The sequence below is a fragment of the Calidris pugnax genome, unplaced genomic scaffold (genome assembly GCF_001431845.1).
Source record: "Calidris pugnax isolate Ruff unplaced genomic scaffold, ASM143184v1 scaffold435, whole genome shotgun sequence".
NCBI classification, from domain to species: Eukaryota; Metazoa; Chordata; class Aves; order Charadriiformes; family Scolopacidae; genus Calidris; species Calidris pugnax.
Window position 1 is genome coordinate 1,326,661 of NW_015091240.1, and position 24,423 is coordinate 1,351,083.

At 41.4% G+C, this 24,423-nt stretch overlaps 1 protein-coding gene across 5 annotated transcripts in view; it reads left to right on the forward strand.

The window, feature by feature from the left end:
- Positions 1 to 24,423, forward strand: part of OSBPL5 (oxysterol binding protein like 5) — a 180,081-nt gene that overhangs the window by 120,933 nt on the left and 34,725 nt on the right. For all 5 annotated transcript variants that reach the window (XM_014960061.1, XM_014960064.1, XM_014960062.1 and 2 more), the window contains exons 3-7: positions 701 to 774; positions 10,860 to 10,940; positions 11,586 to 11,687; positions 13,299 to 13,502; positions 19,375 to 19,459. In XM_014960061.1, coding sequence (XP_014815547.1) covers positions 701 to 774; positions 10,860 to 10,940; positions 11,586 to 11,687; positions 13,299 to 13,502; positions 19,375 to 19,459 — 546 coding nt within the window. The remainder of the gene's footprint in view (positions 1 to 700; positions 775 to 10,859; positions 10,941 to 11,585; positions 11,688 to 13,298; positions 13,503 to 19,374; positions 19,460 to 24,423) is intronic.

Genomic DNA, 24,423 nt, shown 5'->3' on the forward strand with positions numbered 1-24,423 from the left:
TATCTCTACAATGATTGGAAAAAGTTATAGTGTTCATAAATACTGCTTGTTAATTGAAAATGTTTCTTATTTTAACAAATAACTTGGTCAGAAGACATTGACCTTCTGCAGGTTTTCTTAATTTTGTTTTACTAATTATGTCTAGATGCTCTTCTGTCTCCTGTAACGTTTTATGATCATGGTTATTATTTGTCAAACAAAGCATGCTATCAAGTGCATCTGTGTATAGTTGCCAGATACTGACCAAGAATGATAACGTATTGAATAGTAGCTTATTAACTGAATTCCATTTATTATTTGCATTGAATGAGGCATGGGATATGTAAGAAAAGAAGAGACTGTGGTAATGTAATTAAAGACTGCATTATAATGCAGACACAGAAGGGAGCTGATTAAGGGTGCATAAGCAACCTTATTTCTGTTTTTTTCCGGCCTTCGTATGCTGGACTTTGCAACCATCATGTTGGTTTACCACAGTGATTTGAGGCCTAACTTTTAAGCAGTACTTGTTGCATAGCCCAAGCCTGTGGATCCAGGCTATTTCAAGCTCTGCAAGATCCCTCTCTGTGATCCTCTCGTGCCTGCTCCTGCTCATGACAGCTTCTCTTGCTTGCTGTTAGCAGTAGCCCTTCCAAGGCCGTAAGTAGCCACAGTTTCATGCAGAGTTTCTCTGTTTCTGAATCACATTTATTTGTTACAGGAAAAGATGTGGAAGGAAACAGTCCCTCGGCACTGAAGGATGAGACACCACAGACTCCAAACTCCATTAGTAAGGTACGAGGGACGTGGGATAGGGATCATCCCTAGTCTTGCTTTCATTTCTTCTCAGGCTGTTATTAATCATTCTTACGCTCTTTTTTTTTTTTTTTAAGTCTTTTTAAAAAAACAAAAAAAGCTTTTTGGGAAAGCCTCTCCTTCTATGAGTTGTGTGTGCATGTTTTGGGAGAAAGAAAATTTGTGGTTTTGCATGGTTGGGATGACAGAAAAGCCCACGCTTTCCTCTGACTTGATAGCACCTACCAAGGAAGAACCCAGTTTATTTGGGCCTCATTTGGCAGTGTAATTGTATGTGAATAATTACAGTTGAAAAGTTGATTTTGTCAGCAGAGGTGTCTCCTGCTGTTCCTGATCAGCAAGGCAATCATGAACCTTAATTGTTTTGGAAAAGAAAGCTGTAATATTTCGTGCAGTGCGTAGCATCTGAAACTGTGAGTCGAGATCCTGGGAGAGAGCTCTGGGAATTGGTGTAACAGGAGAGGAATGCCAACTATCCAACATTTCCTGAACACAGTGTTTCCATCCAGCCTGTTATGGAGAGGTAAAGCTGGATCTAAAGACTCTGGATCTGGGTGTTCAAAACCTGGCTTTACACCTGGAGTTACTGAATGCCTGGGTTTGATTTCCTGTAGAGATGGAATCAACCTAATAAATTAGATCTGGCTTTGAGTTTCATGTAAGGGCTTTTTTGGCTGCAGCTCCCTGTTTCTGGAGGGTAACTAGAAATAGAAGCAAGACTTGTTAATAATTTTTAACTAAGTATATTCAAGTATGAAGCTATAAAATGCAAATGACACCAGATGAAGTGAAAATATAACACAAAGAAGCAGCTTCAGACAAGTGATTTCCTATAATATATGAAAATAGGCTCCACATCTTCAAATACATTTGGCTGTGCTTGCCTGGAGCTTGCAGGTTGTTCTGCCGGGATGCCCTGGCAGAGGCCAGCACAGGGAGATGGTGATGACAGGAGCTTTGGGAGCATGTGACAAGGGCTTGTGTACCTGTCCTCTGCTATTGCTGGAACCTGGCAAGCTGCAAACAGACCTTGGTTTTGCTTTTTCAGGCAAGTTCCTCATGGAAACCCAGCCTCCCACTTCTCCTGACAGTGGAGAAGCCCAAGGACCAGTTAACTGCATCCTGGGCTTTGTTTTAAAGCCAGATGTTTTGCACGCCTTACAAGGAGTGATGTTACATTCCCAATGACTTAGGAATGTAAAGAAGGACTTTTTCTGGACAGGACAAGTCAGAGCACTGAAATTCTGTCCAAAAGGGACTTTGATTTCTGAGCTGCAGGATGAACTCAAGAGTAGAAATGTATTTATGAGAAGTATCTGGGTGAGAGCATCGCTCGGCTGTGTTTTCCCAGCCTCAGGGCCTGTCTTGCTATTTAGTCTTCTACAGGTGTGTTTTTGAAAGAGAAGCATCCTTGGAAGGTTTGGGTGCCCACTTAGATTTCTGCCATTCTTTGTGTGACCTGGGAGGTGTTGGTGGGTCTCTCCTTGACAGTGTCAAGAGCAGTTGTTAAGGAGAAGAGAAAATGCACAGCACAGAACAGCTGCATCAGATTTGTGATTCAAGACAAATGGGAGTCTGAACATTAGCTTTGCTTTCACCAGCCCAAGACTTTGGTTTTACAATAGTCAAAATTATTCTGGAACACCAATAGACTAAAACCAGAAATTAGGACCCCAAAATGCCAGACTTCAGCTTGCCTGCTCGCAGCGTTGGAGGCGATTGCTTTGGGTACTGGATGGGCCAGAGCTGTGATTTTCTTTCCTGCCTGAACGTTCTGCTTAAGGAACACAATGTTTGATTCAGAGACTTTCTGCCTCAGAGACTGGATCTGTGCTGTACTGCTGTCATTCTCACTTCACTCTGCTTTGCCTTGCTGTGTTGTACACTACCTTGTTCTGCTCTTGTCAGAAGTTTCCTTAATATTTCATTTTTCACATTCACTTAACTCCAAGGCTGTAAAGTGAAACCTTACTGTCTGGTGTCCAGAACTGTAAGTACAGATCTGTCACAGTATTTCAGTTTAAAAATTCCACCTACTTGAACCAAAGGAAAAAGTGTGTGCTAATTGGGTCATGTTTAGATTCTTGACAGCAGGGGGGAATAATTTTTAGAAACCAAACTGTAGGGTGTGCAGATTTAATTAATGGATTCAAAGGTAAATGTTGTAGGTAACAGATCCGTGCCATGAATACGTACCCTTCTTTTGGCACAGTGGATATAACAAACCTTGTTGGAAATCAGTGTTCCTTCAGCAGTGCTACTTTGATGTACCACACCACGCTGACTCTTTTCACCCAGTAAGGAGAAGGAGAGGAAAGCAAGTCCAGTGACTTGATCCCTGGACCTTGGGGGACCTTGAATTCCCAACTTTGGCTTGCATTTCCCCGGGCAGATTAACTGTGTTTCTGTTTCGCATCTTGTGGAAAGAGTTCTACATCAGTGAGGTGGAAATGGTTCTCCATTTGGTTCACTCAGGCCGTGCCCACGCTGCGTGGTGGAGCAGGCTGCAGGTTTCCCAGGTTCGAACACACCAAGACGTCTGTGAACTTGTGAGCTGTGAAGCCATTTAACTGCCACCACACTACCCTGTGCTCATAGATGGACTGCTAGTCTGTGTCCGAGGTGTGAACACATCCTGATCCTCCTGTCTGCACAGACAGTCAAATATTTGACACTGAAACATTTGCTTTCAGTCTGTTTGGGCAGTTCTTAGCAATATATATTTCTGATTTCAGTTGTGGCTTCTCACCTCAAATTTTATTAGAACAAATCTAAGGCACAGTTCAGTTACATATTATATTGCTAACTTTCCTGCAGCATGTTTTCTCCTATTTCATTTTTTTAAGTGGAGTCTCTTTCATCTTCTTTTTCAAGGGAAAAAAAATATTACCTTATATATTTCAGATTGTTTCTCATATTAGTTTCTGTCATTTTTAGCGTCCTTTAGCCTTGTTTTCTGGGACCAGTGCTCATGGTGGGGTGTGAAGGTATCACAGAACTGTCTCTAAGCTTCCAGATCATCTCTGCATCCAGGCAGTACGGATAGCATGTGCTTGGTAGTGACAGGAGGTGCCCCTCTCTCATTTTGTGCCTCATCCAGCACTGTTACCATCCTTTAGGGCCCCTTTTGTTGCAGTGTGCAGAGTTGCATTTTCTCTCTCTTCCCTTCCTATGCTTGCCTATTTATTTTACTGGCTGGAGAGCAGATGGGGTCTCTTGATATGCAAGCAGAGGCCACAAAAAATTGAAATGTATTTTAAGGGATTGTCAGAAAAGTCTTGAAGCTGGTGCTCAGTGATGCTTCCTGCTTTTCAGTGCCCCACTAATGCCACAATGAAGTCTAAAATTATTACATTGTAGGAGTGTGGCTGTTGCGTGCATAGTTATATGACGTATGGGAGGGCAAAGCTTAGTTTGCTTAGTTCATCGTGAATGAGTTTTTCCATATGTCTGAATTGTTCAAGTCTTTATTGTGTGATTTGTTGTCTGAAATATGAATCTAAGTGGCTGCTAGAAATTTATTTTAGCTGCAAAGTGGTTTGAAACAGTTCATACCGATCACTTGAGATTTAAGCTACAACTCATATGCTGTCTCAAGCTCATCCTTCTAGATCCATGAATCGTGCTCTTAACCTCTGAGTTAATTCCAGCCCTGGTTACCTTTGGGACTATTATAAAAGATAGTAATAAAACACTCTGGCAACCTACAAGGGTACCTTTCCTTCTGTTGTCCCTTAGCCAGCAGACCAACTAATTGGCTGTCAGAGAGATCTGGACGTTGCAGGAATCACCTCCGAGAGGCTCAGGAGCAAAATGTCCCCTGTGTGTGTGCTAAGCACAGCTTTATAGGAGAATTTGGCCCTTCCAGGTGGAGTTATGCTTACATGGACCCTTGCTGGCTTTTCATTACTGTACTTTATGCTGTGGTGTTGTGGATGGAATTATTTTGGTGCTAGTTGTCTCTGTCAAGACTTACGCTCAGTTCCTGTGCCCTGGCTCAGGTACAACTTGCTTCTTCAATTCCTTGTGCAGCATTTTAGGGTAATCACTGTTGTCCCCAGTGGGCTTTGCAGCTGATTGCAAGTGAGCAGAGATGTGGTCTGGAGTATCCTGGGAAAATCGCATAGAAGAGTGGGGGAGAATTTTGCACTGTGAGGTAGGAAACATGGAGCATCCCTAACTTGTGTAAGTGCATAAAAGCCCTGAAACTCCTGGGAATGTTAGACAGTAGTAACTGTTTGCACACAGAAATGAAGTCTCAAAGTTTACAACTCTGGGTAAACCACAGCAGTCCTATCGTGTTGGCTTAGGTCATTGGGGATCATCATTACTTTCTGTAGTGTTTTGTATAGGAGAGATGAGTGTAAATGGAGGTGCTAAAATTCAAATGTTTGTTAAACAACTTAGCAAAGCATATTTTAAGCTGCAAGTCCAGTTGTTTTTCTTTGCTTACTTTCTTCATTTGTGTAAACACAGCCTAGGAACAAAAGCTGTGTCAATAGCTAGAGGAGAAAGCAAAGCTTTGCCTCAGATTTCTGCTTAGTGCTACAACTGTATCAGTCATGTGAAACAGTATCTTTCGCAGTGTGCAACTTCCCATCTCGCCTAAAATGTTCTTTAAATATTTTAAACTTGCAGAACGTTCTTCCCATGAAAGGCACACTTAAATGATCAAATAGAAATCCCATGAGGTCTGTGACTTTTTCTTTAATTACTATAATCTGACGCAATGGAGCAAAGCATTCCACTAAACAGTAATATAGCTTGATATTTGGAGTTGCTTGGATAGCTGGATTTCACCAATGATTTTACCCAGATATTGCTGTCATGTCAGCTGTTTATTTGTACAGGCTTTTCAATCTGTGATAATCGTAGTACTATTTCAGTGTTGTAAACACAGTGGCTGTGTCTTTGTAACATTGTTGCAATAAGAGTTTGGGTTTTTTTGTTTTTGCAAACTAAAGTGTTCTAGGTGAAGATTATTCAACTTGCTGTAAAGCAGCATATTAATTGAAGATAATCTTTCCTACTGCAAAGCTTGTTTGTCAGTAGGAATCATTTCACTGACTTTACTTTGTTCTGGATGAGCTGTAAATTCACAATAAAAGAATAAAGCTTTTAAAAAAACCTGCTCATAGTAAATTGAAAACAAAGTTATTTAAATGTGGTTGAGATATCTGTGAATATTCACAGTAATAAGAAGCTCTTCACTTCTGCTGTTAAACCCAGCTTCTCCATAGTGTTTATACTACTTCAGGAACTTTCGTTTCATTTCTTTTATTTTTGCAGTGATACAGTACTGTAGCAATTACATGTGAAAAAGATACTGGAGAAATTACATGTGAGCAAGGACATGTCTTCCATGTTATGACTATTTTTGCTTCTGTGAAACGTAACTTATGACCCCAGCTACTTTTGCGCTGCCTTCAAATTCCCATCTGATTTTGTCTTTCTCTGACTTGGATGCAAAGAAGAAAAAAGAGCTATTTGTAAGCTGTCACTGCTGTTAACAGGCAGACCACAGCTTGAGAATGATTTCAGTTAAATGGTTCTGATTTTGAATAGTTCTGTCTATTTGTCTCTCATTGCACATTTTCTGTGTTTGTCCTGTGCAGCCAGGATTGCTTGCATTAAACAACAGCACATACCTGTAGCTGTTATCCAAGGCAGGGCAATGCTGATGGGCTGGCACCCCCCACACCAGAGTTGATCACACGCTGTTTATCTGTGAAATGATTCGGTTCCTCTTGGAAATGAAGTCACCAAAAAGGCACAGGATCAGAATAGCACTATTGTGAGGACTCCGTATGCTCTCTTACAAAGCCTAGCAGAAGCGTAAGGGTATTGTGATAACTGCTAATAATTGGCAGTGGATGTCCAGAACTACATGACAGAGATGAAAGGGAATAGAAACTTAACTGGGATAAAAAGTATGTCTCTGAGTAGACCACAGCCCATCATCAGCTGGCAAGGTCATCGCTCCATCCTGGAAAGGACAGATCTGGTTAGAGAACTAAAAGAAGACAACAGTTTTTTACCTCTGCAATTGTTGCTGCATTCCCTGGTAAATGTTTTTGGCAGGTTAACAGTCTTTCCTCCTTAGAATTATGAGAGTCAGTATAGGGAAAGCATCCCTTGCTTTCTTGTCAGAATATTCCAGTGGGTTTTTTTAATTTTAAAAAGGACACCGATTCCCTACCCTCTCAGTGTACAAAGTCACATCACTGGGTAATATTGTTCACATATTGCTGCGGAGAGAGAAGGCCAGATTCTGATATCCTGCACAAGCATTATCCCAGTGTCCTTGAAAGATTTGCTGTGGTGACAAACGGTGTCTCTTAGTTTTCTGCCAGGCTGAGAAAAGCAGGTCTATAGAAGGACATCATTAAATGCTCTTGATGTGTCTTAGCGATGTAAGGCCCTGCGGTGTCTTAGGGATCTTTAGAGCTGATGGTGCAGATTTATTGAATCTTACACATGCCACAAGGTACAATCCAAGCTATTAAGACAGATTCATGAAAAACATGTAATCGTATTACTTCAAGTCACTTAGTAGCTTAAACCTGGAGGAACTGTACATTGCTGCCAGCAGCATGGGGGCCTATGGGTGTGCAGTCCTGGGACCTTAGATCCCATCTTTCCTGTGGAAAGCCGGGAACTTTAAACCCAGAAATACAATGCTTTTTATTCTCTAGACCTGATGATTGCCTGCAAGGATGTGTGATGGTGCATCTTCATCAGCATAACAAGAAGCAAAGTCAGCAGGGAAAAGCAATCAGTTTGCCTCATTAAAAAGTAACTGGGGTACAGTGTCATGTTTCTGAAAACAGAAGTCCTGGGTCAGGCATATCTGAAAACCTGTCCGTGGCTTGGTTTTAAGAAAATTTTCTCTCTCTTCATAAAGCTTGGTCATTTTACAACCACTTTAGCAAGCTGCACTATCTGTCACACAGCTGGTACGTCACAGTTTTTGGGACATGGCAGCACAGGTATTTATTTTCCCACGCCTAGAAAGTCTTATGCAGGCAGTGAGGGACTTACACTGCTGCTTCTTTCTCGTCCGTTCTTAAGCCTGTCTTAAGACACATACCTCTCTGTGGCCGTGTTTCCCTTTCCAGGCAAGGCTGGCAAATTCAGCATGTCTGGACGTAGCTCAGACATGGGAGAGGCAGTGCCTGAAGGGAGCAGCACAGTGGTTCAGGAACCCACTGCAACAGGCTCCAAGGCTGTTAATCCAGCTGCTTTGACCAAGTGAAAGACTGATTTGTAATGATTTCAGACAAGTTTTGCTGTATTTATTGAGCTCCTAAAGGCTATGGTGGTGTAAGGGGAGACCATCCTGTCATACACTGTTGTGTGCTACATCTTTATAACGTGCAGAGCAGTATCGGCTGACATGGGGCATGCCACGTCCCTGGTCATGGAGCTACGAGTCAGCTCTCCTGAAGAGGCAGAATCAATGTCTCTCTGTGTAAACGTCATAGGTTTGGAGCCTTGTGGTTGTTTAATTCTATTTTTGGCATGACCCGGAGAGACTCCAAGGAGGAGGCAGGTGTGGCTCACAGAGCAGTGAAGGCGCCTCTGTCTGTGTTGATGTCGGTTCCCCAGGAGCAGCAGAGCTAGGGCTCAGGTTCGCATGGTTTGCGGCGGTTGTTGGAAGCCTTTCTGAATTCATCTTCAAGTAAATTTCCTCAAGCCAAGTAAGCTTAGGGGCCAAGGTTTTATACTTTATATAAGTGCTAAACTGTAATTGCCTAGACAACAAGTGACTGTAGCTTGTTTTAATTAGTTAAGCAAAAAGCATTAATTATATCCTGATGCTGTACAGACACCTTAGCAGGATTTCCTAGAATCTCGGGGACGTCTGTGCTTTTTCTGCTTCTCGCACGGGCTAATGAGGGACAGTACGCAGTGTTTCTCCCGGTGTCTGATCTCTCAGGCTGGAGGGAGTGAAATTACCAATAAACAGTTGGCTCATAATTGTATCTCGAGGACAGGACATTCTCCCTGCTAACTGGGAGAAAGGGGGAGAATTCTTCTGGCCAGCTTCAGACAACATGCGTCTTGAATCGTGAAAGCATAATCTCCTAATAATTCTGAAGGATTCTTGCTCAGAGACATTTAAGCACTTAGAAATGTTTCCTCATAAAGAATAGCTTATAGCATATCTCCCAAATGTCTACCACTGCCCTTTGAAATGTGACAAAGACCCTTTAGGCACAATTCTCTGCTCAGATGTCGTATCTGTGCAGCAGTCCCACCATAAATCCTGTGTTTTTACAGTGAAGTCTCATGTCCAGAAATACCGAGTATGCATCAGAGGCTGCATTGCAGGTAGAGGAGACAGGTTTAGCTTCCTATTAAAACAAAAATTACAAATATTGAATAGTTTGCAGGAGTCCAGAGCTTGCATTTTTATTTGAGTGGATCCAATGCCAAGTTGACTTGTAAACTAGAACGTCAGGCCAGGGGCTTCACTGGTCTTTATGTGCCATCACACAATTTTCATTTCTCTGTTTATTCTTAAGCATCAACTGTATTTTTATTTTAGTGAAAGACTACTGTAAAGGTATAAAGGTATGTGAGAATAAGTAATAGGTTCTACAGTGACCCTAGCTCTGCTACAAAATTGCACCTTCTGCCCCTAATTTCTAATCTTGCATTATCCAGAATAAGGTTTGCTCAGATGAACATGGACCCTTATCTCCCATTTTTGCTTCTCCCACAGTTTCCAAAACATAGTTGATGACCTGTTTGCTGTGATCTGGTCATGCATTTGCATGTTTTTATCTAAGTCATGTGAAAAGGATTGATCTGGCTGTCATTAAATATTTTCCTGCTCACACTAATGTTCACAGAGAGGTTTCTGTGTCACTGGGAGGGAACAGGAAAGTGGGTCTCAAAACTGAAGGCGCTGTAAAATGATTACATCAAATCATGAGATACAGGAGGAGAGTCTGAGAGCCCAGTGGGTTTGTTTCATATCATAGCAGCAAGTTTGTAAATGGGAACTACATTTGATATGTTTTTTTCCTTAGTTCAGCTCATTTTTATGTCAAACCCATTAAATCAAGGTGGCCACGGGCTGAACTTTTTTATAAGACTGTCATGCATAAGTAGGAGATGCGTTGCCTGATCCCAAAAAATCACAGTCTGAATGCATCAGACACATGAAAGGTTGGAAGGAAAAGAGTTACAAGGAGAGAAAGTAATTTCCCCAAGACAACATAAAAAGTAGCAAAAGTCCATACTGTACCATAATTTTCATTCCACTAACCCAAGATTTGGGTGATTTACTGACATTACCTATCCAAGTAGGGGTTCTCAGAGTGAGCTGGGCTCCAGGGAGCTATAATCTCTAAGCATACATTGTTTTGGAAACAGTAATATTGTGACCATGTTTAACAAAAGTAAAGCATTTTTTCAGTCCATCAGCACAATCATGAGATCTACAGCTTCTGAAAATTAATTTAAACAGCACTGACACTATCAAACATGATTTGAAGTGACTGCTTATTTTGTGCTTTGCTTGTCAAGGCCAAGATGATGATGATTTCCTCTATTATCTGTAACATGATTAGGTCATTTCTTGCCTGCTCATGTTTCTGGATATTTCAGTTAGGGCAACAGTCATTGTCAATATCAAGTCTGGTTCTGAAAGATCTATAGCAGCTTACCCATAATTTTTATTCCAGTCTAAAAAGAGATGGCCAGTTTTCAAAGTTAGGAATAAGAATTGGGGGGGCTGGTATTTTATTTTATTTTTATTTTATTTTATTTTATTTTATTTTATTTTACCAAGAGTAATGTCTGCATGGGAGAAATATGAAGAAAATTTGATGCAGAATTTTTCTATGAGAATAAACTGTAAGGATAAAAAGGAAGTTTCGAGTGCACTGCAAATACATGTTTTCTGTGGCTGCTTAGTGTTCTGCTGCTGAAATCTGCAACCAGCTCTTTCGTAGATTTCTGGAAGATATAAACTGCTCTTCATTAGAGCATAACTTTAACATCATCATGTTAACACATTCCTGTTTTCCCTCTCCCTCCTTTTTTTTTTTCAGATCGAATATAAGCTTTGCAATGGGTCTGACAAAGAGTGTGTGTCTCCCACAGCCAAATTCACGAAGAAGGAAACACTGAAGGTATGTGCAAAGCAGCCAAGTCAGCATCAGCTGACTTTCTTCTACAAAAAAAGTAGTACCTTCCAAGCAAACCATTGGGAGCTACTCTGACTCATTTCCCAAGACCCAGAGAAGCCTCTGAGTCTTCTAGGAGTCATTATAGGCCAAGGGCATTTACAGACTTTAGATACAGGATTAGATTATGTACTGCAAACAGAACAAATCAGTGTAATTATTTCACTCTGTTCATAAATTCCAGAGCCATTAGGCACCTCGAGAGGATTGTAATCCTTCACTGGTCTTGCTAGGAGGGGTATGTCTAGATAATCCGAACAAATTATTGCTTGAACACTTGTTTGTCTACCAAACTAAAAGTATAAATAATTTGGTTTGGATTAAACTAATCTCTTTAATTTGAGGAGGACTGGGTGTTCAGCCTCTTTCCATTCCCCCCGAAAGGAAAGCCAAGTTAGTGGAACTTCAGGAGCAAAGAAAATGCCTGCTGTCTCGTTATGTTTTGTTCTTCCTTGTGCTCATTTCTGGGGAACCTGTGCTGGGTCATGTTCTAGCTGTGCTATACATAGCACTGTCCTTAATGCGTTATGTTCTTTTCTCCCCAAAAGAGGCCATGATTACTGCTGCTATATTTTCTCTGTTCTGAACCAGGTACAAAAAAAAAATTACAGACAGGAGAAGAAAAGGGCTACCAAACAACTCTTCAGCGCTCTGAAGGATCCCAGTGTAGTGATCACAGCAGACTGGCTGAAGGTATTCCATACAGACCATTGCTTCTGGGGCTGTAGGAAAAGAGAAAGTGAGAAGTACTCGATGTGTCTGAGACTTATGCACTAGCACTTCTTTGAGTGAAGGAAGACCAAGTAATTTTGAGTTGAAGTTGCTGTAAAGCCGGACTTAATAACTGCTATGAAAAGTGGAGTTACGGGGAATATTTACTTTTCATCTTAACCTAAATGAATCCATCTAGTCCACATCCTTAAGTAGCAACAGGGTCTCAAAAAGTGCATAGCACAAAAGGAAGTGATGATGTTTCTTTCTTCCTCTCTGAAAGGAAGAAGGAAAGGACATCTCTTCCCATAGGCGTGTCTTCGTACTGGAGAGAGAATAGGCAGAGTAACAGCCTGGAAATGGGCAGATACAGCTTGTTCTATTGACAGTTGGATTTTGTGTTGTCACAGCACAGAATGAAACATATTGGACCTGATGACAACTGTAATTTCTCCTTGTGCCAAGGCTCAAGTAGTGACAGCTTCTCATTGAGGTCCTGAAACTTCATATGTGGCAACATAAATTTTGATTGACATTGAGAGATGTTACCTTTCACCGCTGGTTTTCTCCTCATCTGTGGCCATTTAGTCTTCTCAACTAATAGTGAATTGGTTGCTGCTTTTATTATAGCAAAACTTAATTTCCAAACATCACCAAACATATAGCTCTTAAAATAAAATAAAAAAAATAACTTAGGGATTTCATGAAACTGTACAATTGCATTTGACCAGAGTGAAAAACCTCCAACATTGTTCTATGATCAGTATTAGAGGCCAGAAAAGATGTGTTTATTGAGAAATCACATTGACAACAAAATGTTTCCATACTGTTTAGTGTTTGTGATAGATAAACACTGAGATTTTTTTAAAATACAAAATACCTGTTGCATGTTTGCTGTGGCTGGAAATATCTGGTTCAGCAACAAACGATGCTGGGCCACAAAAATAGAGCACCAACCTAAGACTTGAGGTTTGGCCTATGTATGTTGAAGTCAAGAAGACCTTAGGCAAAATGTAACCTTACTGAGAAACTTCCCCATTCTTAAAGCTGTTATCTTTAATATATGCTATCAGATTTAATGTCTTCTATACAAGAGAGAGTGTGCATTGAGCTTGACAGAGAAGTAAACCAGCTGGAGAGAGTGCTTTTAAAAATGGGGTATTTGACAAAACCCATTAATAGCTCTGTTTTGCAGAACACTATTAAAATGACTTGTAAGTTGAATTAGACTAGCAGTAACATTTTTCTATGCAATGTTCTAATTGGTGTGTCCTCCATGATTATTAACAAATCACTCTTACATGGGCCAGCAGTGCTGGTTGCCTAAAAAATTAAGCAAGCTGCTAACACTAAGCCAGTAATAAAAATATGAAAACTAGATTCTGATAGCCAGATTTACAAGGTATGGGATTTTGCTACGAGATCCCTAAGACTCTTCAGATAATGCAGGGAATCTTCCTACGGAGGTGTATCATAGTGTGGCCTTAGGAGAAACACATACTGGAAATACTGTATACATACTGAATAAATACTGGTTTTCTTTCAAGGAGCAACATAAACGCAACTTTTTATTCTCGCCCTGCTTCCCTCCAGATTCGTGGAACTCTGAAAAGTTGGACCAAGCTGTGGTGTGTTCTGAAACCTGGAGTGCTGCTGATCTATAAGACACCAAAGAACGGACAGTGGGTTGGGACAATCTTGCTCCATTCTTGTGAGCTAATCGAGAGACCCTCCAAAAAGGATGGTTTCTGTTTTAAACTTTTTCATCCTTTGGATCAATCAATCTGGGCTGTAAAGGTAACAATCCTAATGAATTGAACAACCTATTCTTGGTCACCAAAGTGTCTCAGCAGTAGTATCGTATAGCATTGATATTATCTAGATTTTCAGTTCTTCAGTTGCTTTAGGGATGGTGAATTGACTGCATAAAAAGATTAAAGACAACGAAGCTTGATCATGGTATGACATCAAAGGAACATGCTGCATTGTAATTAGTTGTACAGTTGTCTCATTCTTGGTGTATAGATATATGCATAAACTGTGGAAAGGGGAAATGTTAGTGCCAGAAAAGAGATACCTGGAAGCTATATCAAGCCATGGCCTACATCTTAAAAAGAGATGAGGAATAGATCCGGTTAACTGACTTCCCCAAAAGAAGGACCCACAAAGCACCAAATGCTTTGTGCAACACTGGAAGAGGGCTGGCAAAGTGACAAAGAACTGATTAATCATTTGATTTTTTTTTAACACCTCTGAGGTTTGGTTTTGTTTGCAATGAACTTGGAACTCAGTGGTCTGCTCAGGACTGACTGTTGCCCAAAACTGTGGCTTTGGATAGGTTGCCTTAATTTTCTCCTCTTTGAAATGGAAATAGCAAGGTTTTCTGTCCTTCGAGTTCTTCTTCAGTCTGTTGTTGCTCACAGGCTGAGACAGTCTCTTCCTGTACATACAGTGGGTCCTGCAGTGACCTTTGCATCTCCCTGTAACACAAATGATTAATAGTTCCTCACACTTCTGCAAATAACTCCCTGCAAATTTTAAAGAGCTGCATTTCTTTTTCTTATTGCCTGTAAGAATAGGCAAAAAAAAAAAAACCAACTAATGCCTATGAGCAAAGAGGAAGACCTGAGTACCTCCTGAGAGGCACCAAGAACAACATCTGTTGGATACCCTGAAGAGAAAGCTTAAATGTTCCTGAAGTCTTGTTTCCCCATTAAAAACAGTGACTCAGCAGAGTTATTGCAGACATAAATTCTCTAGGAGACATCACCAGTGTAAGCAAGGTATTGCAAGCTGCTGCCTTGCTGCATGGTGTTCAGCAGAGTAAATCTACTTGGAAAGACTCGTGAGAGCAATGAAGGCATTTGTCATTGGCATCTGAAGTTCTGACAAAATGGAGGGGAGCCCTGTGGGAGCAGATCAAGCAGCCTCACTCCTGCTCATCCCTGCAGTTAATTGAACAGTTTTAAACACAGCTATACAATCACTAGAAAAAGTCTTGCAATTCTTAATAAGGTAGGAGGAGAGAATTAAAATTAACCTCAACAACCAGGGCTAAGAGCTGCTATTTTCTGTCAGTAGCTCAGCTCTAATCTGTGCCTAGATGCACAGATCTTTTGCTTTAAGTCCCAAAGGTTTCATTGCTATCTTGCTTCTCAAAACGCAGGTTTGAGTTTTTATGCTTTTTTAATACAGACCATGCACCTGAGAAGGTTGTCAATCATCTGCTATCCATCAACAAAAAAATTCCTTGTGACTTGACAGGTCAACTGAATTGTTCTGAAAAGCACAATCAGGAGAGGTAGTGAAAAAGTAGAATCAAAACTACAGTCAGGTAGTGAAAAGTAACGTTGCTGACAGATCTGAAGTGTTATGTCAGAGTGCCCTTCCCTTTGAATGAATCATCCAAAAGAAAGCGGAGTTTTTATTAATGTGTAAGTGTATTTGCATGCGTGTATGTGTATCTAATTCTTGTGTCTCTTGAGAAAGTGTATGACAGAAATTAGTATATTAAATATGAAGGGAATATATCTCTGGAAATATTTGTGTACTAGAGGAAGTCCCAAGAGATTTGAGTTTTCAGGTCAAAGTAATATTCTGAGTCACTTGAGACAGATACTTAGAAAGCTACATTTGAGTTGCATGGTAGGATATTTCCTGAAACCTGAGTTCAGCCTGGATTTTTATGTGATAGGTGCTTTCAGCCACAAGGTGAACACCAAAATACACATCAAGAAGAAATCCACCACTGAACTACTTGATGTCAAAGAAGCTGTCTGCACTCTGACAACAGTTTAAGGCTGAAACTGCTAAAAATACTGTTTCGTTTTATGTCATTTCATGGCCTTCTTTTAAAGCAACTGGAGCAGAATAGACTGATCTAAATTGGTTATGTATAACTGTGCAAAGAAAGCCCGTTTCTCATGAAATATAGATTAGCCTGAGTTTAAGGAAAACCCCAAGTTACTGTCTGCCACAACAGAAATAAGATCTGGCTAAACAACTTTCACTCTTGGCTAAAATGGCTTGTGAAATTTTCAATTATTTTCCGGACTAGAGTTGATGGTCCAGTTTTGACTCACATAGCAGACTTCCAGCTAACTCACCTTTGTACATGTTGGCCTGGCTCCTCAGCAAATGTTTGGATCTAACTGTGGGCCTCAGCCCTGAAACAAATGTCTGGTTCAAGCAGTGCCCTAGACACTTGTAGTTGAGCTAGACAATTAAATTTGATGTGCAGTTAGAGCCAGATGAAATTTTGAGGTGCCTTTCAAATGCTAGGTAGGTAAGATGTAAGGCCATTGCTTATAGCGGAAGGCTAAATACACGCAGCAGGGAACTGGTCTTCCTATAAAGCTCTCTGGTTTCTAGAGCTATCTTAGTAGTATATCCCTGAGAGGAGACAGTCCTTTATTATACACTTCTTCCCTGGCTTTTTGAGTGTTTTAGCCTGAAACTCCTTCACAGTGCAAATGGATTAGACCTTCTACCTGTTTGCTCTGCCCAGGCCTTTATAAACCCAAGGCCAAACACACCAAGGTCTCAAAATCAGCCAGCCTCGCAAGCAGCAGTAAGAAAATCTTCCCCGGCGTGCTCCAAATGCTGCCACAGAGGCATTCTGTCCGTCACGGGAAGGCCGTGGGATCCCACGCTGCTTCAGGGAAGAGACTTTTTGCTGGGATGACAGCAGGACACCAGGGAATGCTGCTCTAGTAATTAGTGTGAGAGTGTGGGTGCTTGTCCTCTGGCTTACGGAGGGAGAGTAGGGCTATCAGCTGGCAAGGGTTGCCTGACCGTCCCAAATAAATGTCCTGGAAAAGTTCATTATTTCCCTTTGAGCTTGCTCAGTCGCCAGCTGAACAGTGTGGTGTGGGAAGGCTTTAATCGACTGTAGGTTGTTCTGGCATGAATTTACAGTGCTAAATGAGTCGGGGTCTGACCCACTGAATGTGGGAATATATATAATTTTAAATTTGTTAATTTTAAGAGCTTTGAGTCATTCCTTTAGAGAAAGAAGTTTTAGTAATGGGTTTATGCTGCTTTTTTATAGTTGTTTGTTCTGCTTCATAATACAGCACGGTTAATTTCATCTTCATCCTTACAGTTATTCACAGTACTGCTTACACAAGAGATTTTTTTTCTCTTTTTTAAGCTTTGCTTTATGACTTCCCAAGACTAGATGTCTTGCCACACTATCTAAAACAGTGTGATCCACTCCATTTTTCAAAGCCTAATCAACCCCTGTTTGATAATGCCTTTTGAGTCTCAAATCAAATGTAAAGACAGGAATGATCTGAAGATGATCCTTTCTTAGTTGTGCTGTCTAGAGGCTGCAGCTGAGCTCCGGGTCCCTGTGCAGCACTCACAGTCACTTTTAGTCAGAGATGGTCATTGTCTTGGAGGTCTTAGACTCTAAACAGGCACAACGCTCAAAGGCTGGGAGACAGAAAGCATCATTATCTCTACTGTGCAGATACAGAACCTCATTTACTCTGTGGAGATGTTGACCATTTTTATGGCCTCTTTTCTTCTTCTCCTCTTCTTCCTGTGGGAAACAGTTCCCTCCATATATAAGCATGCCTTACTGTTGAATATGTTTCCTTGACAGAGTGACTTGGCTGCTTCTTCTGTTTATCCACATGCCTAAATGTCTGTTAAGACCTTGTGTTATCCCCTCCTTTCCTTCTCCTCCTTCTTTTCTTTTTCTTTTTTTTTTCTTTAATTTCAGTTCTCTGGATCTGTACTGTTTTGTTGTAAGGTTTTTCCTCCAACAGATCAAAACCTCTGGACTGAAAACACAAGTAATGGTGTTACCAACAATTCTCCAATGCCCTGCTCAGCTGCAAGCTACTGAAGGGAAAGATGCCACTGGGAATGATGTTTCATTGCATTAATGTCACTACTAATATCTTGAGCTGCTCTGCTCTGGATCACTAATCAAATCCCAACTTTGCCTGTCCTGGCTATTAAGCCTTTAAACAGTCTTAATCTTGTGAACCTCTTGTGGAAGAGGAGAGGGGAGAAAGAGGCAAGTAATAAGGATCCCAATTTCTCCTGGCAGCAGAAGAACCCTGCAGATGTAGACATGAGAAGCTAAACTGGAGACTGCTGTCTTCCCAGCACTGCATCTTCACGGAGTAGATACAGATACCATTTAATGTTTGTCCTATGCTTGCACTCTTCATTCTTTCAAAATTTTTGCTTTCTGAGTGGAACTCAAAACCAAAAATCCAGAGAAAACCACCATTTAACTACAAGAGACTTGTATACAGGAGCAGTTTTCACCAGTAGTCAGTTTCCCTGCTTACAAACTAATGCTAAGGAGAAGTCCTTCTTTCAAGGAGCAGGATGGGATGCTATGAAGGCCCATGTAAAGGAGGAGAGTCACAGTCAAACTGCTAAAATTTCCCTACAGATTTTCAGCATTGTATGGTATTCTCTAGAAACTTAAGGAAATCTGTGTTTGAGCATCCTGGAAAAAATTGCTTGTTCCACCCTGCAGTTGGCATAGTGGTCATGAGAGTATTGGTGATGTTTTCTGCTCTGTATGGTTTTCTGACATGGTGTCTGCATAATTAAAAAAGGATCTGCTTTCATGTTGTTTGTTGTGAAGTGAGGAGGAGAAGGAACTGGAGGAAGGGTAGTAACTTTGGAAAGGCAAGGAAGGAGGAGGGACTCCCATTTATTTCAGCCACGTTGTGGCATAAATTCCATACCATGGAGTATATGAAACTGTGTTCACCAGGTACAGGAACTGCTTTTTTTCAGCATATTCTGGAGCTCAAGAGAGGAGGAAACAGGGAGGAGATCAAAGCGGGAGCCTGTGGTTCTGCTCAAAGAAGTTTCTAATCCAAGATGGACTTTGCTTCCCTGGCAGTCATTCCTTGGAGGCTCATGTTGAAGGGATTGTGACAGGATGTTTACAAGTTTATAATCTTTTTTGCCACAGCTCCTAAACTAATGGCAGCATAAACAAGGAAAGCCTGTTTTTGTTAAAGCCTGAAATGGCCAGCACCCCAGGCACCACAGCATAGAAGTTCTCAAAGGGTCTGGACGTAGAGGTGAAGGGCTGCAACGCAGCAGCAGGGGCCCATGCTGGGACACCTCTGGTCCTCAGCCTGTGGTTTGCCCTGTCTCTTCCTTCCCCACAGACAGGTTTGCAGGATGCAGTTTCCCCTTTGCTTCCTTCCAGAAAAGCTGCCATTGCCTCTCTGCTAGAGGCACTCACAGCACAAGGTGTGGGCTCTGCCACTTCTATGGTGTCACGTAAAGGGTGTTTAGTTGCCAGTGTGTCAGGCTGCAGACAGACGTGCACCACATGGAACAGTCCATTCAGGTGTTGCACAGAGGTGACTAATAGCAAATACTTGACTGTTTTTGTCCCAAGCAACAGGAATGAGACTCTTCCATCCCTGAGGATCTGAATAAACAGAGTAGGTTTGGGGCTGAGCAGAGGTTAGACCAAGTCTCTTTTACGTCAGAGCTCATTACTGCTTTGGAGCTCCAGCGGCAATATCGTGATTACTAATGAGTCTCTCTAAATTACTCCATCTGCTCCTTCCTTCTTTCTTATCACAAACAAACACTCTGCCCAGGAAGGGCAGAAAGACGTTGAACGGTCCCTTGCATCTCGTGTGCCTTACGTCTTTTTGTCTGTGTGCATTTCCAGGGCCCAAAGGGAGAAAATGTCGGTTCGATCACACAGCCTCTTCCAAGCAGCTACTTGATTTTCAGAGCAGCCTCCGAATCAGATGGTAAGTTTTAGTCTTTGTTTGTTTTCTCCAGATTGCATACTCTGTTCTAGTTAAGAAAGGTTGATGCGAAGAAAATTAGTATGTAAAGATAAAAATGGGAGCTCACCCAGCTTGAGACGGGTTTCATTAGCAATGGTCAGAATAGGTCAAGCAGACTACAGGCACGTTTCATATTCCTCACTGAAGAGCCACCTTTCTGGTCATGTGTATTGAAGAAGGACCTAGGCTTGTAGCTGGGGAAAAAGCACTAAGTCAGTATATATTAAAGGATGAAAGGAGTCAATCCCAAAGTTGGGATGAGAGGGAGGCTTAACTGTTTCCTCAGTTCAGCAGAGATTTTAGTTGGTTATCTGCCTACGTCTTACCCTAGGTAGAGATCTGTTGGGGGAAAATGATATAGTAATATTGAAGAACTGTTGATAAATGTCTCGGAACCACTGGAATTCTGTAAACTCTCTGTACCGTGCTTTACAGTCTAGCAGGCCCAGATGCTGGTGACTCCACTTGTAGGATAACATTCTGGGGATTCACAAAATTATGGAAGGTGAATTTAGGTCAATATATAACAGGCATGCCAGCTTGTGATGTGAAAATCTCTATAAATGACTTTAGCAGACCTAAAATATCAGTGATTTATAAGTAAATAAGAAGATTAAAACCATGTTTTCATTCCATTTGACCTTCAGACTACTGTAAATTTTTTTTGCCATAGCAAATTATCCCAGGCTATTTATTTTGTGGATATTTTTCACCTACTCCACCAAGGGTACTCATGTAGCCCATGTGCTCTTTTGGGTCTCATATGGAGTAACTTTAAGGACACAAGTATTTTTTTATGGACCACAGTGGGCTTTGAAAGCAGTGATCCAGTGATTAAGTTTTACATGTTCCTAAAGGCTAGAAATGGGACAATGCCAAATGCATCTTTGACATGGCACTTAGAATAGGAAACCTTCATTCATCACAGGCTTGGCGTGCTGTTCTTCCTACTACTGCACAAAGAGGGCTGTTCATAGCAAAGGATGCCATCTTGACAATGAAAGCTGCTTGCAGAGGCCAATGTAGTGAAATAATATGAAAATAAATTGAACTTGTCTAGAGCCACAGAAACACATCTATTTCTTTGAATATTATGCTTTTGTAGTTTATGGAACAGCACAGCTTATTGTGTAAAGGAATACAGGATTCCAGCCTGGCTCCAAATATCACCTGTCTAAAAAGGCATAGATTGATACAATGATGTCTTGAGAAAAAACAGTGTTGCGGGGTAGAGCTGCTAAATTACAGGCATTTCAAACCCTGGTTACACAGACAGCCCGCAGAACAGATACATGGAACAGTCCCACAGAGTTCTTAGGTAACCAAATAGCTTCAACAACTGTCCATCAATCCAGATTTTCTAAACTATTATTTCCTTAGAGATCTGTGTAATTTGTCTTTCCATCAACTTAATTAGAAAATGCGCGAAGGGACCAATGCGGTCATTGTATGTGTTCAAGACAAATTGCTGTCTCATAAAGTACCTTTTTTTTTTCTGGCATTTCAGCTCTCTTATAAATGAAAACTTTGATTCTAGTGGAAACCTGATGATTAGACCTTAAAGCCAGCCCTGCAAAGAGACCTGTGGCTGAACATCTATTCTCTCTTTTTACTACAACTGCCATAGGCCAGTTAGGTGGAGTAGAATAGCTTTAGATTTGTTCTAACCTTACCCATAAAGGCTCCCAAGGTAGCAATAGTTCCCGAGGGATCATCAGAGGTAATACCTTTTTAGCTGTGATCTCTCTGTCTGGGTCATGCACCACATGCTGAAAAAGCACAAAAGGGACCATATCTAGGACATGAGAATTTTCAATATTTAAATGCCTGTGGGAAGTTTTCTGCCCAGTGAATTATTACATGTCTCTGGTATCATAGGAGCTTAAAATAGTGAGTTACTGGAACATATTTTTAAAGCCAAGATACTGGCCAAGATTCTTGGGAAGCATGATCAAAGTAGAATTACTTTAGGGTTTAATATGATTTTCCTTTACTTTGTTGCTTCTCTACAGTAGGATCTTAAGGTTAGATGGAAAGCTAATGTGATTGGGAGAAGGAGGAGGAACTAAGACACCTCTCAATCAAATATTGTAATGTGTATGTAGAAAATAACTAGGGCCTTTGGTTAAGAATGCAATAATATATGCTCTTGAGCAGTAGCAATGCCCTAGAGCCAGCTGCACAGGTTTGGAGCACCTACATTATGCCTGGTAGAACCTGAGAGTCTGAGGAGGTGACCGTGACAGCCGACGTGAAATGAAGCTTTGGGATCTGTCCATTTAGCAGTGGACCTCAGAAAAAAAAAAAAAAAATTGATACAGTATCGCACCAGAAATACTAGCATGAAAAATGGTGTTATTTTCAGCTGAATGAGAGTATTTGACTTCACAGGTGAGGTCAGTGAGCTGTGAGAGGTGGCTGTACCTTGTGCAGGAAGGGAAGGATGTGAATCTGCAGACAAGAGGGAAGAACAGCTCGTACACTCAGGCCAGCATCCTTCCCAAACGCAGGAGCTGGCCTGGCATGGTGACTGTGCTGTGTGCTTTGGTTTGTTAGTTAGCCTTTGTGGGGGCTGTTTGGGGGTATCTGCTCCGTTGAGTGGTGTAGGCATGCTGGTGAGTGGCCAAACACACGGGTGTCACACTCGGAGATGAGTGACTTGGAAATGGTATTAACCTCAGTAGGTGGTGTAAAACATGCAGACAAGGACACAGGAATAGAAATGGTTACATTTAAAGAAATCTGTGTAAACTGCAGCAAATTAAGGCTTATGCTTTGCAATTAATAAAAATTCGATTTTAAGCCCAGAAGACACTACTGAAATGGTTGTAGACCGTTATATAGCTTTACCTGTTGTAAAGAGGCATCTCCAAGAGGGTGTACCTGAGTTTGTTTCATTTCTTTAACGCACTGGACAAACACAGAGGGTGCAGTTATGGTCAAGAGAAGCAGTAGATTTAGGTAAAATGACCTAAACTAGCTGACAGGAATGGGGCGGGTGGAATCTGTTCTCTTGCATAATGTGAGCGTATATTTGTAGTACGTTCATGTCTCCTCTGTGGATGCAATATTGTGTGAATATACAGCATCTCTGAGGAGGCGTCCTGACCACGTTCTTAATGCAGTCTCCCATGTTAGTAGTGGAAATGAACCACAGAGCATTTGGCAAATTTAACAGTAATTCATGGAGGCCTCTGACTTGTTGAGGAATATTGAGTTGCAGCATATGTTAGATGTAAAGTTCTGCTATCCAGGAAACTATATCATGATCAGCAGCTACATGGCCTACTTTTTCTCTCAGCGTTTCAGAATCTCTTTTTTCCCCTCTGCCGTACCATCTGTGACAGGCTGTTGGTAGGATTTAAGGTCCTGACTTCTGGATAGCCTGCAGAACCACTGCCAAGCTACAGTAAATTTCACCATCACAGACGGCAGCAGCAGCTGCTTTGTGATGTGTTTTAAAGACATCTGGAAGGTCATGTCAGCCTACAGGGCTCAACCTGTATAAACACAGGGTCTTTCCTTCTTACCAGTTTCAGAAAAGAAAATTGTTTTTCCAAACCAGTGACTGTGTATGCATTTCAGATTTATGCTTATGAGTGTGTTAAAATTAGTAGTTTAAACCTGTCCCAGGCTTCCTGCCTGGACCATTCTGGGGCTGCCTCTGAGATCTTCCAACCGGTGCCTCAGACCTTCTAAGCGTTTTGAGTCATCTGCTTAAATCTCATATTGCAGACCTCCACCTTGTCATGGGCACTGCCACCAACGGGGTTACTAGGGGAATTCAAAGTGGCAGATTACCAAGGGTTAAAGGCTTAATAGTAGAATTGTAAACCACCCTTACATTTTGTTCCTTATGCCTGCCCTCTCCTTCAGGCATGCTTTGGGGAGTCTCCATTGCCTGATGTGGATGGAGTTGTGTGGAAATCCTGACGGGCTGGCTTACAGTGCTGTTGTTTCTTTGCTAGGCATCTGGCCCTTCCCCTAGAATTGATGCTCTGATCTGGGGAGGAAATTAGATTATTGAAATGAGGGTCACACACAGAAGCAATGAACCAGGAGGAAGATTGCAGTTTGAAACCAAGTTCACAATGAAATACATCGCTGGATCCTGGCAGTACTGGAAAACATAGAAGTTACCTTCTTAGCTATATGTCTGCCCTTCATATTCCTTAGACCTTTCACAGCAGTTTAAAAGCCAGGCATTTGCAACCAGACTTCATTTAGCTCGGTGCATAAATTGCACCTGCAGCTCACTGAGAGATCGCATCCTCGCATCTCGCCAGCCAAAGTGTAACGTTCAGACACGCAGGCACCCAAGTGGCCCAGCAAAGTAAGCAGTCAGCTGAATGCAATGACCTTAATGTTCACTGACTGAAGCAAATCAGCCTCTTCCTCATCATTCATGATTTGTGTGCACTTGAGCAAGAATTCATCGTTTCCAGGTGACAGTCTACTTCAGGTTGATTTTTAAAAGCATTTATCTTGTAACTGTGAGGCATGAGGCCAAAAGCTGGATGAATTCAATAATTCAAGAAGAATAATACTCCTTAGTGATGCCTCTTTGGGGGAATGTATGGTTACTAGGTGTGAGGCTTTTGAAGTCTTAGTTGGCAAGAGATTTATCCCAGCTGTTCTGTAGCTACAGGAATGCAATGGAAAAAAAAAAAAGTCCCAGACTGAGATTTCAGTGTGCAATGATGTGATTCCATCTTGAGTAGATTTTTGTTATTGCTGAGTGCTGAGAGAAAATTGGCTGGCTTTTTTTTTCCTGTGTGATATTGTTGTAATTTTAGATCTGTTCGAAGACTAGGACAGACTCAAGTTATTCCTTGAACTGAGCCTAGGTTAGCAGAAGAAGCAACCTTCAGTTATTTTGGGTTTGTTTTCTTTTTCTGAGGGGGAGGAGAAATGGTTTTTTTTTT